This window comes from Gracilinanus agilis, chromosome 1 (assembly GCF_016433145.1).
Source record: "Gracilinanus agilis isolate LMUSP501 chromosome 1, AgileGrace, whole genome shotgun sequence".
NCBI classification, from domain to species: domain Eukaryota; kingdom Metazoa; phylum Chordata; class Mammalia; order Didelphimorphia; family Didelphidae; genus Gracilinanus; species Gracilinanus agilis.
Genome location: NC_058130.1, coordinates 343,763,515 through 343,781,226, shown reverse-complemented (window position 1 = coordinate 343,781,226; position 17,712 = coordinate 343,763,515). Strand labels below are relative to the sequence as shown.

General features: G+C 36.8%; 1 protein-coding gene across 1 annotated transcript; it reads left to right on the top strand.

Annotated features, from left to right (window-relative positions):
• The first annotated feature begins 5,955 nt into the window (after positions 1 to 5,955).
• On the top strand, positions 5,956 to 16,775 carry LOC123251600 (DNA repair endonuclease XPF-like). Its single transcript, XM_044680906.1, is given in 5 exon segments — positions 5,956 to 6,001; positions 14,304 to 14,833; positions 14,836 to 14,913; positions 14,915 to 15,375; positions 15,377 to 16,775. Coding segments are annotated over 5 exon segments (2,514 nt in total).
• Positions 16,776 to 17,712: the final 937 nt, after the last annotated feature.

The window sequence follows — 17,712 nt, the reverse complement described above, 5'->3', positions numbered from 1 at the left end:
TTCACCCATTCTGAATTTATCTTGGTGTAGGGTGTGAGATGTTGATCTAAATCTAATCTCTCCCATATTGTTTTCCAAATTTCCCAGCAATTTTTGTCAAATAGTGGATTCATGTCCCAAAAGTTGGGCTCTTTGGGTTTACCATACACTGTCTTGCTGATGTCATTAACCCCAAGTCCATTCCACTGATCCTCCCCTCTGTCTCTTAGCCAGTACCATATTGTTTTGGTGACTGCTGCTTTATAATATAGTTTAATATCTGGTACTTCTAGGCCCCCTTCCTTCACATTTTTTTCATTATTTCCCTTGATATTCTTGATCTTTTGTTATTCCAAATGAAATTTGTTATAGTTTTTTCTAATTTGGTAAAGAAGTTTTCTGGTAGTTTGATAGGAATGGCTCTAAATAGGTAAATTAATTTGGGTAGGATGCTCATTTTTATTATGTAAGCTCCTCCTACCCATGAGCAACCAATGGCTTTCCAGTTGTTTAGATCCAGTTTTATTTGTTTGGAAAGTGTTTTGTAGTTGTTTTTGTATAATTGCTGTGTTTGTTTTGGTAGATAGATTCCCAAGTATTTCATATTGTCTAGGGTAATTTTAAATGGTGTGTCTCTTTCTACCTCTTCCTGCTCTAGTGTGTTGGAAATGTATAGAAATGCTGATGATTTATGTGCATTTATTTTGTATCCTGCAACTTTGCTAAAGTTGTTGATTATTTCTACAAACTTCTTAGTTGATTCTCTAAGATTTTTTAAGTAGACCATCATGTCCTTTGCAAAGAGTGATAGCTTAGTCTCCTCATTGCCTATTTTGATACCTTTGATTTCTTTTTCTTCTCTAATTGCTACTGTTAGTGTTTCTGGTACTATGATGAATAATAGAGGTGATAATGGACATCCTTGTTTCACACCTGATCTTATTGGGAAGGCTTCTAATTTATCTCCATGGCATATAATGCTTGGTGATGGTTTTAGGTATATACTGTTTATTATTTTTAGGAAAGGTCCTTCTATTCCTATACTTTTCAGTGTTTTCAATAGGAATGGATGCTGTATTTTGTCAAAGGCTTTTTCAGCATCTATTGAGATAATCATGTGATTTTTGTTTGATAGACTATTGATATGGTCAATTATGTGGATGGTTTTCCTAATTTTGAACCATCCTTGCATTCCTGGTATAAATCCCACCTGATCATGGTGGATGATCTTCTTAATTACATGCTGGAGTCTCTTTGCTAGTGTTCTATTTAAGATTTTTGCATCTATGTTCATTAGGGAGATTGGTCTGTAGTTTTCTTTCTCTGTTTTTGGTCTCCCTGGATTTGGAATCAGTACCATATTTGTGTCATAAAAGGAATTTGGTAGGACTCCTTCTTTGCTTATCATATCAAATAATTTGTATAGTATTGGGATTAGTTGCTCTTTGAATGTCTGATAGAATTCACTTGTGAATCCATCAGGCCCTGGCAATTTTTTTTAGGGAGTTCTTTGATGGCTTGTTCAATTTCTTTTTCTGATATAGGATTATTTAGGTATTCTATTTCTTCTGCTGTTAATCTAGGCAGTTTATATTTTTGTAAATATTCGTCCATATCTCCTAAATTGTTATATTTATTGCCATATAATTGGGCAAAATAGTTTTTAATGATTGCCTTAATTTCCCCTTCATTAGAGGTGAGGTCTCCCTTTTCATCTTTGAAACTGTCAATTTGGTTTTTTTCTTTCCTTTTTTTTATTAGATTGACCAGTACTTTGTCTATTTTATCTGTTTTTTCAAAATACTAGCTTCTAGTCTTATTTATTAATTCAATAGTTCTTTTACTTTTGATTTTATTGATTTCTCCCTTGATTTTTAGTATTTCTAATTTAATTTTCATCTGGGGATTTTTAATTTGCTCGCTTTCTAATTTTTTGAGTTGCATGCCCAATTCATTAATCTTTGCCCTTCTCAATTTGTTAATATATGCACTCAAGGATATAAATTTCCCCCTGAGTACTGTCTTGGCTGCATCCCACAGAGTTTGGTAGGATGTCTCATCATTGTCATTTTCTTCAATAAAATGGTTGATTGCTTCTATGATTTCTTCTTTGACAAATTGGTTTTGGAGAATCATATTATTTAATTTCCAATTAGTTTTTTTTTAAACCCTTGTACTTCGGTGTATTGTCTTATAGGTGGAAGAGTGGTAAGGGTGGGCAATGGGGGTCAAGTGACTTGCCCAGGGTCACACAGCTGGGAAGTGGCTGAGGCTGGGTTTGAACCTAGGACCTCCTGTCTCTAGGCCTGACTCTCACTCCACTGAGCTACCCAGCTGCCCTCCAATTAGTTTTTGATTTGCCTGTCCAGGTGCCCTTACTAATTATTATTTTTATTGCATTATGATCTGAGAAGGTTACATTTATTATTTATGCTCTTTTGCATTTGTTTGCAATGATTCTATGCCCTATTACATGGTCAATCTTTGTGAATGTACCATGTGCAGCTGAAAAGAAGGTGTATTCCTTTTTGTCCCTATTTATTTTTCTCCACATGTCAATTAAATCTAATTTTTCTAGGACTTCATTCACCTCTCTTACCTCTTTCTTATTTATTTTTTGGTTTGATTTACCTAGATCTGAAAGAGGAATATTTAGGTCTCCCACTATTATGGTTTTATTATCTACTTCCTTCTTGAGCTCTTCCAGTTTCTCCTTTATGAATTTGGATGCTATGCCACTTGGTGCATACATATTGAGCAGTGTTATTTCCTCATTGTTTATACTGCCTTTAATCAGGATGTAATGACCTTCCCTGTCTTTTTTAATCATATCTATTTTTACTTTGGCTTTGTCAGAAATCACAATAGCCACTCCTGCCTTCTTTTTCTCATTTGACGCCCAAAAGATTTTGCTCAAGCCCTGAACCTTAAACTTGTGTATGTCCACCCGCCTCATATGTGTTTCTTGTAGACAACATATGGTGGGATTTTGGTTTCTGATCCACTCTGCTATTTGCTTCCGTTTTATGTGCGAGTTCATCCCATTCACATTCAGAGTTATAATTATCAGCTGTGCATTCGCTGACATTTTTGTATTCTCCCCTATTCCTACCCATTCTTCTTATACTATTTCCTTTTAAACCAGTGGTTTGCTATTGAGGCGCTATCCCTTATCCCCTCCCTTGATTGATTTCCCTTTCTACCCCCTCCCTTGTTATTCCACTCTTTTGTTTTGAAGGCCTGATGAAATCCCTCCCCCTTCTTCTCCCCTCCCTCTTTTGACCTCCCCTCTCCCCTGCTCCCCTTGGTTTATCCCTTCTGACTTTCTCAGTAGGGTTAGATAGAGTTTTATATCCCAATGGATAGTATAGCTACTCTTCCCTCTCCGGGTTGATTACGCTGAGAGTAAGGTTTAAAAATTACCTCTTGTTGCTCTCTTCCTCTCCTTCTTATAATAGTATTTGTCCCCTCCCCATCCCATGACCTCTTTTTGTGTAATAGATTATCCTATTTTTCTTATTCTCTCAAGTTTCTCCTGGTGTCCCCCTCCATTCACCCTCCTCTTTCCCACCCCCCCATATTTTCTTAGACCACTTAGCACTCCATCCTCTCCCCATAAATCATTCCACCCTCACCCTGTGAATTATTCTTCTGATTACTATAATAGTGAATACTTAATAGTGAATGGAGTTCACTACAGAGAATTATAGATAGCATTTCTCCACATAGGAATACAAATAATTAGATCTTACTGAGGCCCTTAAAAAGGCAAATTTAAAAAATTATGAGTTTTCTTTCTTTCCCCTCTGATTCTTATTTACCTTTTCATGTTTCTCTCGATTTCTGTGGTTGGATATCAAACTTTCCTTTTAGCCCTGGTCTTTTCTGTGCAAATACCTGGAATTCTTCAATTTTGTTGAATGCCCATACTTTCCCCTGGAAATATATAGTCAATTTTGATGGGTAGTTGATCCGTGGTTGCAGGCCCAGCTCTCTTGCCTTTCTGAATATCCTATTCCAAGCCTTGCGATCTTTTAGCGTGGAGGCTGCCAGATCCTGTGTGATCCTGATTGGTGCTCCTTGATATTTGAATTGTTTCTTTCTGGCTTCTTGTAAGATTCTTTCCTTTGCTTGGAAACTCTTGAATTTGGCAATTATATTTCTGGGTGTTGTCTTTTCTTGTCGCAGGTGTTCTATGAATCCTTTCAATGTCTATATTGCCCTCTTGTTGTAGGACTTCAGGGCAATTTTGCTGAATTATTTCTGTTAGTATGGAGTCCAGGTTTCTATTAATTTCTGGTTTTTCTGGAAGACCAATTATTCTCAAATTGTCTCTTCTTGACCGGTTTTCTTGGTCTGTCACTCTCTCATTGAGATATTTCATGTTTCCTTCTATTTTTTCATTCTTTTGACTTTCTTTTATTTGTTCTTGTTATCTTGAGAGATCATTAGCTTCTAGCTGCTCAATTCTAGCCTTTAGGGACTGGTTTTCAGCTATAATCATTCGGTTTTCGGCTATGATCTTTTGGTTTTCGGCCATAATCTTCTGGTTTTCGGCCATAATCTTCTGGTTTTCGGCTATAAGCTTCTGGTATTCCTTTTCAATCTGGTCCTTTCTGGTGTTCAATTTGCTTATCAGTTCATTTGGTTTCTGAGCCTCACTTCCCAGTTGCAAGATTCTACCTTTTAAACTGTTATTTTCTTGCCAGATCTCTTCCATTTTCCTCAAAATCTCAGTTTTGAACTCTTCCATAGCTTGTGAGGAGTTTTCCTTATTTGAGGAGGGTCCAGATGCTTATTTGTTCTCCTCCTCTGTTTGCTCCGTTGTCTGGATTTTCTCTGTGTAAAAGTTGTCGAGTGTTAAAGACTTCTTTTTCTTGTTGTTAATCTTTCTCTTCTGAACTTCCTGAGACTGGGTAGCCATCGTTAGCCCAGCAGCTTCTCAGCTTTATCCTCGCACTCAGGGTCTGTCTGCGGTCTTTTGGCTCCTGAGGTCTGGTTTTTTCCAAGGTCAAGCCCCCTGGTGGACCCTCTTGCTTGATCCTCTGCAGGAGGTTCCTTTACAAGTCTCAGGGCGCTGCTTCCACAGTCGTATACCCGTCTACACTGGTTCCCCACTCAGGGTTTCAAAGCCTTAGCTCCTGCCTGTGTCTGCCCCTGCCCCACGTCTCCACCCGCGTCTGCGCTCTACGTCCGCGCTCAGAGTCTATGTGCGTTCCTCAGCTTTTTGGGGTCCTAAATCTTGCTGCTCTCAGGAACAGGCCCTGGAGCTGCCAATGGCTTGATGGGTGCCCCAAACTTGCTCTATTTCTTTTGAACTGGCTTCGGCGCTGCAGGTGGTGTTTGTGTGTGTGGGTAGGGGGGGTGGTTGCTCAGCCCGTGATTTAGTGAGAGCTGTTTCACCCCTTTGTAGCATGGAAATGCCCCGATTCCATGTACCTTCCATGCTGCACCCTGTTGTGGGGTCCCTCCGTTCGACTGGTTTTGTTTTTATGCCCCCTTGAGAAGTCCTGTTTGTTTTGGTCAGGAGAGGTTGAGCGCTGTTTTTTACTCTGCCTCCATCTTAACCCGGAACCCCAATTGGATATATTTTTAATGAAATTCAGATCTACTAATGAGAAGAATGGAATTCTTTTGAGGTTTTTAACATTTCATTTAATTGAGGTTCAAAGTTAATGTGCCCCATCATCAAAATGAATTGCAAATATTCATCTTCTAATGCTGATCTGAAATAAGATTTTGTGTATTTCATCTTTGAAATAGTCTTCTAACACAGCTAGATATTGCCAAATGCTGATATCAACATATAAGCAAATGATTTTAATTGATCTGGAATGCCAGTAGAAATAAATTTATTTTCTTTGGACACATTTCTTCTGCTACAATCAAATTTCATTTAATTAGTTCCTCTCTCTCCCTCTCTTCTTATTCTTCCCTTTTTTCGAGCCCTTTCCTTCTGCTGCTGCTGAAACAACAATGGCTATGATAGATGCTGCCTCTGATGAGACAAGAGAAGTAAAAGGTAAGACATAAAATAGCAAATGTGTATGATTGTTTTTATTATGAATATTCACTTAGGTAGCTAGAGCACTAAGGAAAAAATAAATGGAAGAATCAGCAATCCTCTCTTTTCCCTAAATGTGTTCTTTTATTAATTTCACTTATTTGGTTAAAGATTGAACCTGACTGTTCTGATCTTATTTCTTATCAGCACCTGTGGTAGACTCTGCCTTTTGGGTTTTCTTTATTCATAACATAGAGAGGGGAGGGTCTCCCAGTGTAAGCCTAAGATCCTAACCAACCCACAGTTAGAGAATTTTCTTTTCCAAAATCAGAATTACTCCAAACTTAGACCTTTAATTCTTCCTCATTAGAGCATGAGCTACATTGCAACTTACAGTTTAGAGAGTTTCCTGGGACAATGATAGGATAAGTGGCTTTCCCAGGGTCACATTGCCAGCTGGTGTCAGAGACTGGACTTGAATCTAGTTCTTTCCAGATCAAGGGTAGCTCCCTAACCACTACTCCATACTGCCTCTCTAGGCTGCTTTTGGAGCCTCCTGATTGGTCTGCTCACACAGTGTGGAGGGAGTTCAGATTATCTACTTCATGTTTTTTCTGCACCCTCTCCCTTCGGAATGACCAGCAGAAAGTGACTCTAAAAGGTAACTGAGGAAGACCTTGGGAGTCTAGGAATTTGTGCTACCTGTGATTTCAATGGTATGAGGAAGTCTCTATGTTTAAAAATATAAAGTCTCAAACTTATAATCTTACAGAGTTCCCTTGGGACACTGAAAGGTTAAATGATTTTTCCAGGATTGCACAACTAGTAAATAAGGGAGTCAGAACTTGAACTCCAGTTTTCCAATGATTTCTCAACTATACCATATATGTACTAAATAGATTAGAATATTTGAATTTGCCATAGCAATTAAAGACTTAACCTAATTAAAAACTGAATAGGCAAACAAATTGATTAATATTTAAAACTACAATGAACATTTTTAGTGAAAAGACAGGAGAAAATAATGTCTAAGATCAATAACTCATAAAATTATGACATCCATGTAATTAGGAAAGAGGATCAATACATAGAATTATTTTAGATATTTTCTGTGAAAACAACTACCTCTGGTGTCCACAGTTGGAATTACCACTCACTTGAGACAAAATAGGAACCTCTCTACTTAATTCTTCCAGAGTATAATTTTTCTCTTAATGAATGCAGGCAGTTTCCATTAACCTTAACAGTAGTTGCACATGAATGGAAAAGGATACATCCTTTGGGACAATAAGATAACTGTATATGCAAATGTGTCACAAATGGTTGTTTGAGGATAATTATACAGCATTGATTGCAATTATAAATGGAAAATAACCTTTCTCCATGCATTTTTCACTATTTCTAAATTAATCAGATCTTGAGCCCTTTTTCCATATTTCCATAAATATATACAAATGGCTTCAAAAACAGAATTTCATCATTCAACTAATATCAAATTGCTGGTTAAAGGTAAGAGAATATAGTAGGGGAAAAAAGCACCAAACTCAAAGTTAGAAGACAAAGTATGAATTATTTTGCTAGTCATTCTGGGCTATAATTTTTGGTCTATTTTCTCCTAATCAATGTAGGCATTTTCCATTAACCTTAACAAATAGATGTAGCACTGAACTTCTATGATTCTAGCCCTGAAATTATATAAGAAAATTATAATTTTATAAAGGTCATCCTGATAGGGTTGCTAGTTTTCTCTGTTTTCCATATTAAAGCATCAGCATCATTAACCTTTTTTTGAGTACCTTCTACATGTAGTACACTGTGTAAGGTTCTAGGGACCTAAGGAGGTATGTAATAGAATTCCTGCTATTAGAGATTTTACAGATTTATTTGGGATGGGCATGGTTATGAGAAGTGGGATTATCAGAATAGCCAGAAAAGGACAGAGAGTACCCTGGGTATTCTCTCCCGCTGTTTCCCATGCCTGAAACACCCTCCCTTCTCTGCTCTTTTAACTTCCCTGACTTTCTTTAAGTCCCAACTAAAATTCCACCTTCTACAAGAAACCTTCTCAACCTTTCTTAATTCTAGTGCTTTCTCTCTGTTAATTACCGGTTATTTATCTTATGAATAGCTTGCTTTGTATATATTTGTTCACATGTTGTCTTCTCCACTAGATTGGAGGTTCCTTGAGGATAGGGACTGTTTTTTGCCTTTTTTCGTATCCTCAGAATTTGGCACAGTGCCAGGCACATAGTGGGTGTTTAATGAATGGTTATTGATTGAGTTATTGGACAATCATATGGCAAGGGAAGGTTTTAAGTAATTTACCTGGTACCTTGACTTATTAAAGCTATGAAACTTTAACAGGGAGGTTCTGGGAAGATGGTGGCTTAGACAGAGCAAAACTTTAGACCTCTATACCCTTCCACAAATAAAAAACAAAGTGCTTCAAGGGGAAATAAAACCAAATCTGACAACAGGACAGAGCTGGGGGATCCTACTGCTGGACAGCCCAAGAGGTAATCCAAAAAAAAGGCCTGAATTCTTGAACTGTTGGGTTCAAGGGTAAGGAAGAAGGGGAATCCAAGGGCCCCTCCCCCACATGCTGTGCTGAGTCTCCAGCGACTCCTGGAATCTTTGGAGAGGACCTTGCTGGCACCTGGCTCAGGGCATTGAACACAGACAGAGGAGAAACTCAGAGAGGCAATCTAGACACAGCAATAACTCTCTTATTTACCCCCTCGTGCCACCCCCCACACACACACTTCTCTTGAGGTTTTAGCCTCAGGGCCCATCAAGCTCTACAGATCAACCCTGCCCTGGCTTGATCCCATCAACAGTACAGATAAGAAATCTTCAATGGGCAGGGAAACTCCAACATCCCTCCTCCACAGACTGCAAAGAAAGCAGCTACAAACTTCTGTTGCCAGCTGCGGAATATCTTACATCAAAGCTCACTAAAACCATCTGCTTAACCTATCAACCAGCAGAGCAGAAAAGGTACAGGAGTGAAAGAAGGAAAAAATATGAGTAAACAACAGAAAAAGAAAAAAGAAATTACAATTGACAGCTTCTTTCCAGGAAGTGAACAAATAGCAAATGAAATAGAAGAAGATTAAGGAACTCTAAGCAAAACCAAAGAAACTCTAGTGAATTGGACATAGGCTTTGGAAGATCTCAAAATTCAATTAGCTCAAGAACTTAAAATTCAATTAATTCAAGAACTCAAAAAACAATCAGGAGAGGCTGAAGACAATTGGAAAAAGGAAATACATGAACTAAAACAAGAAAATAGTGTCTTGAAATCCAAAATTGATCAGTTTGAAAACGAAGCAAAGAAGGTAAAAGATGAATTACAAAGAAAATCAGACCAGAAGGAGAAGGATGACCAAAAAGCCAGGAATGAAATTCAGGCCTTAAAAATTAGAATTCAACAACTATAAGCAAATGACTTCACAAGGCAGTAAGGATCTATTATACAAAATCAAAAGAATGAAAAATTTGAGGAAAATATGAAACACCTCATTGGCAGAACATCAGATCTAGAAAACAGATCTCAGAGAGACAATTTAAGAATTATTGGTCTACTGGAATATCATGACAAAAGAAAAAGCCTGGACATCATCCTACAGGAAATTATATAAGAAAACTACTCCAACATCCTCAAACAAGAGGGAAACGTGGAGACTGAAAGAATCCACAGATCACTTGCTACATCCACAATTGACAAATCCCAGGAATATTATAGCCAAATTAAAAAATTACCAGACTAAGGAAAAACTATTACAAGCTGCTAAGAAGAAGTCATTCAGATACCAGGGAACCACAGTTAGGATTTCACAGGATCTGGCTGCATCTACATTGAAGGACCGGAAGGCATGGAATATAATATTCCAGAAAGCAAGGGAACTGGGTCTAAAACCAAGAATCAACTATCCAGCAAAACTGACTATATTCTTGCAGGGGAAAGAATGGTCATTTAATAAAATTGAAGGTTTCCAAGCATTCATAAAGAAAAACCAGACTTAAACAGAGAATTTGCTGCCCTAACACAGAACTCGAGAGAATCACCAAAAGGTAATTAAGAGAGGGGGAAAAAAACAAAAAAACATAATCTTTTCTTTAAGGGACCCAATAAGTTCAAATCATTTGTATCCTTATAAGAAAAGATGATATTGGTAACTCTTAAAAATTGTTATTATCATCAGGATAGCTAGAAGTATACTTAGAGAGAACAGGGACAAACTGTATAGGATGAAATGTCAAGATATATATATATATATGTATGTATAAATATATATATAAAACAAGAAGTAAAAAATAAGACAATAATATTCAGATAAATGGGAAAAGAGACAAAATGGAGTAAACTTATATTCCATAAAGAAGTACGTGGGGGGAACCGGGGAGAAAAAACAATACACTGGAAGGGTAAAAAGGTTGGAGAGAGAAAATACTTAATTCTTAAGTGCATTGAAATTAACTTAAGGAGGGAAGAACAATCAGAACCACTGGGGCAGAGAATTGATTCACACCCTATAGAGAAGTAGAAGGGTAACAAACAGGCTGGTGAAGGGAAGCAATACTAGGAAGGGAGAGGGGGGCGGGGTAGCTTGAAAAGACTCTAAAGAATAATAAGAGGGGAATAAGAAGGGAGGGGGAAGAAAGGGAAGTACAATAAGGGAGGGACCTGGGGGACTGATGAAAAACAAAACACTGGCATAGAAGGAAATAGTAAAAGAAGAAAGGGTAGAACAAGGAGAGAGAATCAAAATGTTGGGGAATACACAGTTGATAATTATAACTTTGAATGTGAATGGGATGAACTCACCCATAAAATGGAAACAAATACCAGAGTAGATTAGAAACTAAAAGCTTACCATATGTTGTCTACAAGAAACACACATGAGGCAGGTAGATATACATAGAGTAAAAATAAAAGACTGGACCAAAATCTATTGGGCTTCAACTGAGAAAAATAAGGCAGGAGTTGTAGTCATGATATCTGACAAAGCCAAAGTAAAAATGGATTTGGTTAAAAGAGATAGGGAAGGTAATTATATCCTGATAAAACTCAGTATAGACAATGAAGAAATAGCAGTACTCAACATGTATGCACCAAATGGTATGGCATCTAAATTTCTAAAGGAGAAACTGGCAGAGCTCAAGGAGGAAATAGATAGTAAAACAATACTAGTAGGAGACCTGAACTTTCCCCTATCAGATCTAGATAAATCAAACCAAAAAATAAATAAGAAAGAGGTAAGAGAGGTGAATGAAGTCCTAGAAAAATTAGATTTAATTGATATGTGGAGAAAAATTAATAGGGACAAAAAGGAATACACCTTCTTTTCAGCTGCACATGGTACATTCACAAAAATTGACCATGTACTAGGACATAGAAAAATGGCAAACAAATGCAAAAGAGCAGAAATAATAAATGCAACCTTTTCAGATCATAATGCAATTAAAATAATAATTAGTAAGGGTACATGGATAGGCAAATCAAAAACTAATTGGAAACTAAATAATATGATTCTCCAAAATCAGTTAGTTAAAGAACAAATCATAGAAACAATTAACAATTTCAAAGAAGAGAATGACAATGATGAGACATCCTACCAAAATCTGTGGGATACAGACAAAGCCATACTCAGGGAGAAATTTATATCTTTGAGTGCATATAACAAATTAGGGAGGGCAAAGATCAATGAATTGGGCATGCAAATAAAAAAACTAGAAAGCGAACAAATTAAAAATCCTCAGATGAAAACTAAATTAGAGATCATAAAAATTAAAGGAGAAATTAATAAAATTGAAAGTAAAAGAACTATTGAATTAATAAATAAGACCAGAAGCTGGTACTTTGAAAAAAAAAATCAAATTGACAAAGTACTGGTCAATTGAATAAAAAAAAAGAAGAAAACCAAATTAACATTATCAAAGATGAAAAGGGAGACCTCACCTCTAATGAAGAGGAAATTAAGGCAATCATTCAAAACTATTTTGCCCAATTATATGGCAATAAATATAGCAATCTAGGTGACATGATGAATATTTACAAAACTATAAATTGCCTAGATTAACAGAAGAAGAATTGGAATACTTAAATAATCCCATATCAGAAGAAATTGAATAAACCATCAAATAACTCCCCAAGAAAAAAATCGCCAGGGCCTGATGGATTCACAAGTGAATTCTATCAGACATTCAAAGAGCAACTAATCCCAATACTATCAAATTATTTGATATAATAAGCAAAGAATGAGTCCTAACAAATTCCTTTTATGACACAAATATGGTACTGATTCCAAAGCCAGGGAGATCAAAAACAGAGAAAGAAAACTACAGACCAATCTCTCTAATGAACATAGATGCAAAAATCTTAAATAGAATATTAGCAAAAAGACTCCAGCAAGTGATCAAGAGGATCATCCACCATGACCAGGTGGGATTTATACCAGGAATGCAAGGATGGTTCAAAATTAGGAAAACCATCCACATAATTGACCATATCAACAAGCTAACAAACAAAAATCATATGATTATTTCAACAGATGCTGAAAAAGCCTTTGACAAAATACAGCACCCATTCCTATTGAAAACCCTGGAAAGTATAGGAATAGAAGGACCTTTCCTAAAAATAATAAACAGTATATACCTAAGACTATCAACAAACATCATATGCAATGGGGACAAATTAGAAGCATTCCCAATAAGATCAGGAATGAAACAAGGATGCCCCTTATCACCTCTATTATTTAACATTGTACTAGAAACACTAGCAGTAGCAATTAGAGAAGAAAAAGAAATTGAAGGTATTAAAATTGGCAGTGAGGAGACCAAACTATCACTCTTTGCAGATGATATGATGGTCTACTTAAAAAATTCTAGAGAATCAACTAAGAAGCTTTTAGAAACAATCAACAACTTTAGCAAAGTTGCAGGATACAAAATAAATGCACATAAATCATCAGCATTTCTATATATTTCCAACACATCACAGCAGCAAGAGGTAGAAAGAGAAATACCATTTAAAATCACCCTAGACAATATAAAATACTTAGGAATCTATCTACCAAAACAAACACAGGAATTATATTAACACAACTACAAAACACTTTCCAAACAATTAAAACTAGATCTAAACAATTGGAAAAACATTGATTGCTCATGGGTAGAATGAGCTAACATAATAAAAATGATCATTCTACCCAAATTAATTTACTTATTTAGTGCCATACCTATAAACTACCAAGAAATGTTTTTACTGAATTAGAAAAAACTATAACAAAGTTCATCTGAAAGAACAAAAGATCAAAAATGTCAAGGGAAATAATAAAAAAAAAACATGAAGGAACGTGGCCTAGCAGTATCAGATATTAAACTATACTATAAAGCAGTGGTCATCAAAACAATATGGTACTGGCTAAGAGACAGAAGGGAGGATCAGTGGAATAGACTTGGGGTAAGTGATGTCAGCAAGACAGTCTATGATAAACCCAAAGAACCCAGCTTTGGGGACAAAAATCCACTATTTGAGAAAAACTGCTGAGAAAATTGGACAACAATATGGGAGAGATTAGGTTTAGATCAACATCTCACACCCTACACCAAGATAAATTCAGAATGGGTGAATGACTTGAACATAAAGAAGCAAACTATAAGTAAATTGGGAGAACACAGAATAGTATACCTGTCAGATCTATGGGAAAGGAAAGATTTTAAAACCATGCAAGAGTTAGAAAAAAATCACAAAATGTAAAATAAATAATTTTGCTAACATTAAATTAAAAAGGTTTTATACTAACAAAACCAATGCAACCAAAATTAGAAGGGAATCAACAAATTAGGAAAAAAATCTTTACAACAAAAAACTCTGACAAAGGTCTAATTACTCAATATATAAGGAGCTAAATCAATTGTACAAAAAAATCAAGCCATTCTCCAGTTGATAAATGGGCAAGGGACATGAGTAGGTAATTTTCAGATAAAGAAACCAAAACTATCAATAAGCACATGAGAGAGTGTTCTAAATCTCTAATAATTAGAGAAACGCAAATCAAAACAACTTTGAGGTACCACCTCATACCTAGCAGATTGGCTAACATGACAGCAAAGGAAAGTGGTGAATGTTGGAGGGGATTTGGCAAAATTGGGGCATTGATGCATTGCTGGTGGAGTTGTGAATTCATCCAACCATTCTGGATGGGAATTTGGAACTATGCTCAAATGGCTTTAAGAGACTGTCTGCCCTTTGATCCAGCCATACCACTGCTGGGTTTATACACCAAAGAGATCATAAGGAAAAATACTTGTACAGACGAGCGCCAGCTGTTGCTGGAGCTGTTGGAAACGGATGGGCTAGTGGTGTGCGCCCGGGGGCTTGGCGCCGACCGGCTCCTCTATCATTTCATTCAGCTGCACTGCCACCCGGGGTGCCTGGTGCTGGTGCTCAACACCCAACCGACCGAGGAGGAATATTTTATCAATCAGCTGAAGTTAGAGAAAGTTGAACACCTTCCTCAACGAGTAACAAATGAAATTGCAAGTGGAAGTAGATATGAGGTTTATACCCAAGGTGGTGTTCTATTTGTAACAAGTCGAATTCTTGTGGTAGATTTCTTGACTGACAGAATTCCTTCAGGTTTGGTTACTGGTATTTTGGTCTATAAAGCCCACAGAATCATTGACTCTTGTCAGGAAGCCTTCATCTTGCGCCTCTTTCGTCAGAAAAATAAAAATGGCTTCATTAAAGCTTTCTCAGATAATGCAGTTGCCTTTGATACTGGCTTTTGTCATGTGGAAAGAGTAATGAGAAATCTTTTTGTAAGGAAGTTGTACCTGTGGCCAAGACAATTCGCCACTATTTAGATCCTCTGTGGCACCAACTTGGAGCAAAGACTAAATCTTTGGTGCAAGATTTGAAGATTACTACATACTTTGCTACAGTATCTCTCTCAGTATGACTGTGTCACATTTCTTAATCTTCTGGAATCTTTGAGAGCAACTGAAAAAGCATTTGGCCAAAATTCAGGGTGGCTATTTCTTGATTCTAGTACTTCCATGTTTGTAAATGCTCGAGCAAGAGTTTATCACATTTCAGATACCAGAATGAATCAAAAGTGCAAAATGACTGAAAAAACAAATGTAAAAGAAAACCAAGAAATGAAAAGAGAACTAGTTCTAGAAAGTAATCCTAAATGGGAAGCCCTAACTGAAGTATTGAAAGAAATTGAAACGGAAAATAACAACAGTGAAGTTCTTGGTGGTCCAGGGCAAGTAATCATTCGTGCAAGTGATGATCGAACATGTGCACAGCTTAGAGAATATATCACTATTGGAGCAAAGGCTTTCTTATTGAAATTATATACGAAAATCTTTGGAAAGGAAAACAGCTGGAGAAGTGAAGGTGAAATTAAAAAAGGAAGACAATTCTAAGGGAAACCAGAAATCTAGCAAAGAATCCAAAGTCTCAAAAGCCAAAGTCAGGACTTCTACAAAACAAAGACCTCCAAAGAAGAAGCAAGAATTGACTTTAGCTCAAATGATAACAAAGATTGAAGATGAAACTGAAGAAGTTGATTATAAAGAAACAAGCATCAACCAAGAAAGCTGCCTCAAGGAAACAGAACCTGAAGTGTTTCATATGAATTTATCATCTGATGCTGCATATGGCATCCAGAAAGAACCCCTCACTATCATCCATCCACTTCTGGGTTGTGGTGACCCCTATGCCCTGACCGGGGTACTACATGAAGTAGAGCCAAGATACGTTGTCTTATATGATGCAGAACTGACATTTGTTCGTCAGCTTGAAATTTATAGGGCAAGTAGGCCTGGGAAGCCTATGAGGGTTTATTTTCTTATATACGGAGGTTCAACTGAAGAACAGCGCTATCTTACTGCTTTACGGAAAGAAAAAGAAGTTTTTGAGAAACTCATTAGAGAAAAGGCAAGCATGGTTATCCCTGAAGAAAGAGAAGGCAGAGACGAAACAAACTTAGACCTGGTAAGGGAAGCTGCATGTACACATGCTTCCACTGACACTCGCAAAGCAGGTGGCCAGGAAAAGATTAATTTGCAACAAAGCATAATTGTGGATATGTGAGAATTTCGAAGTGAACTTCCTTCTCTGATTCACCGACGTGGTATTGACATTGAGCTAGTTATGTTAGAAGTTGGAGATTATATCCTTACTCCAGAAATATGTGTGGAGAGGAAAAGTATCAGTGATTTGATTGGCTCTTTAAATAATGGTCGTCTCTATAGTCAGTGCATTTCCATGTCTCGATACTATAAGCGCCCAGTACTTCTGATTGAGTTTGATCCCAGTAAACCTTTTTCTCTTACTTCTTGAGGCTCTTTACATCAGGAGATTTCCAGCAATGATATTAGTTCCAAACTTACTCTTCTTACTCTTCATTTCCCAAGACTCCGTATCCTTTGGTGCCCCTCCCCACATGCAACTGCTGAGCTATTTGAGGAGTTGAAACAGAACAAGCCACAGCTGGATGCAACAATAGCCATGGCCATCACAGCAGATGCTGAAACCCTTCCTGATTCAGAAAAATATAATCCTGGACCCCAGGACTTCTTATTGAAAATGCCAGGAGTCAATGCCAAAAATTGTTGCTCCTTAATGAATCATGTTAAAAGCATTGCAGAATTAACAACTTTGTCACAGGATAACCTCTCAAGTATTCTTGGAAATGCTGCAAATGCTAAACAACTTTATGATTTCATTCATACTTCCTATGCAGAAGTTACAGCTCAGGGAAAAGTTAAAAAATGAAATCATAGCAGTGGCTTATTTTGATCATGTCGCTATACACTTTGTTGTCCTTTGTTATAATGGCAGTCGTGCTCTTATTTCTTTGTTTTCCTTTCAGCCAGTGGAACATAAATCTTAAAATTTTCAAATCTGGAAATCATCTAGTCCAAGCCCTTCAGTGTACATATAAAGATACAAATGCCCAGAGAGGAAAAGTGACCTACCCATAGTCAAACAGCTAGTTAGTAGCCAGAGCTAGTCAGAGATCAAATCTCCTGACTCATAGGCCAATGTTTTTTCAATTATGCCACCTTGAGATCTTTATGACACATTAAGGAAGTCTTTTTAAAGCTGTCAACTTTTTTCCTTTTTCCCCCAAATCATTCTTTTAGGATACTAACACAGTTAAAAATGAAGCAAGTCCCTAGTATCTATGTAAATTTCTTTAACTGTCTATGGATGAAGGAATTTTTTAATGAATTGAAATTGGTGCTTTTAAAAATGTGATGAAATACATACATATAGTCCAATTCCTCTGCGATGACTGAATGAAATAAACCAATGTACCACTAAAATCCCCAGAAGAAAAGAAACTGCCTTTTGCCAATACTGTCCAATTTCAATTGAATGAAAAGTACAACAGCTAGGAGAATTATTAGCCCGAATTTCTTATTAGGAAAATATATATAATGTAATATAATTTACCTAATTCATTTTTTTACTATAAAGTGAATTGCTTATTTGCAGAATTTGTGAGTATTGATAAAACCTTGGAATTTTCATCCTTCGAATACCCCTAGTCTCTTGGCCCCCTGAAAGATCAGAGCCTTATATGCTAGTGTTTCAAAGCTTTTTAATTCTTTTATCTTCCTACATATACCCTAAGACCATTTTCTCCCTCACATCCTGAAATACTCCTTGAACTCATTTCTGAACCGTTCACTTCCACATATTGTGC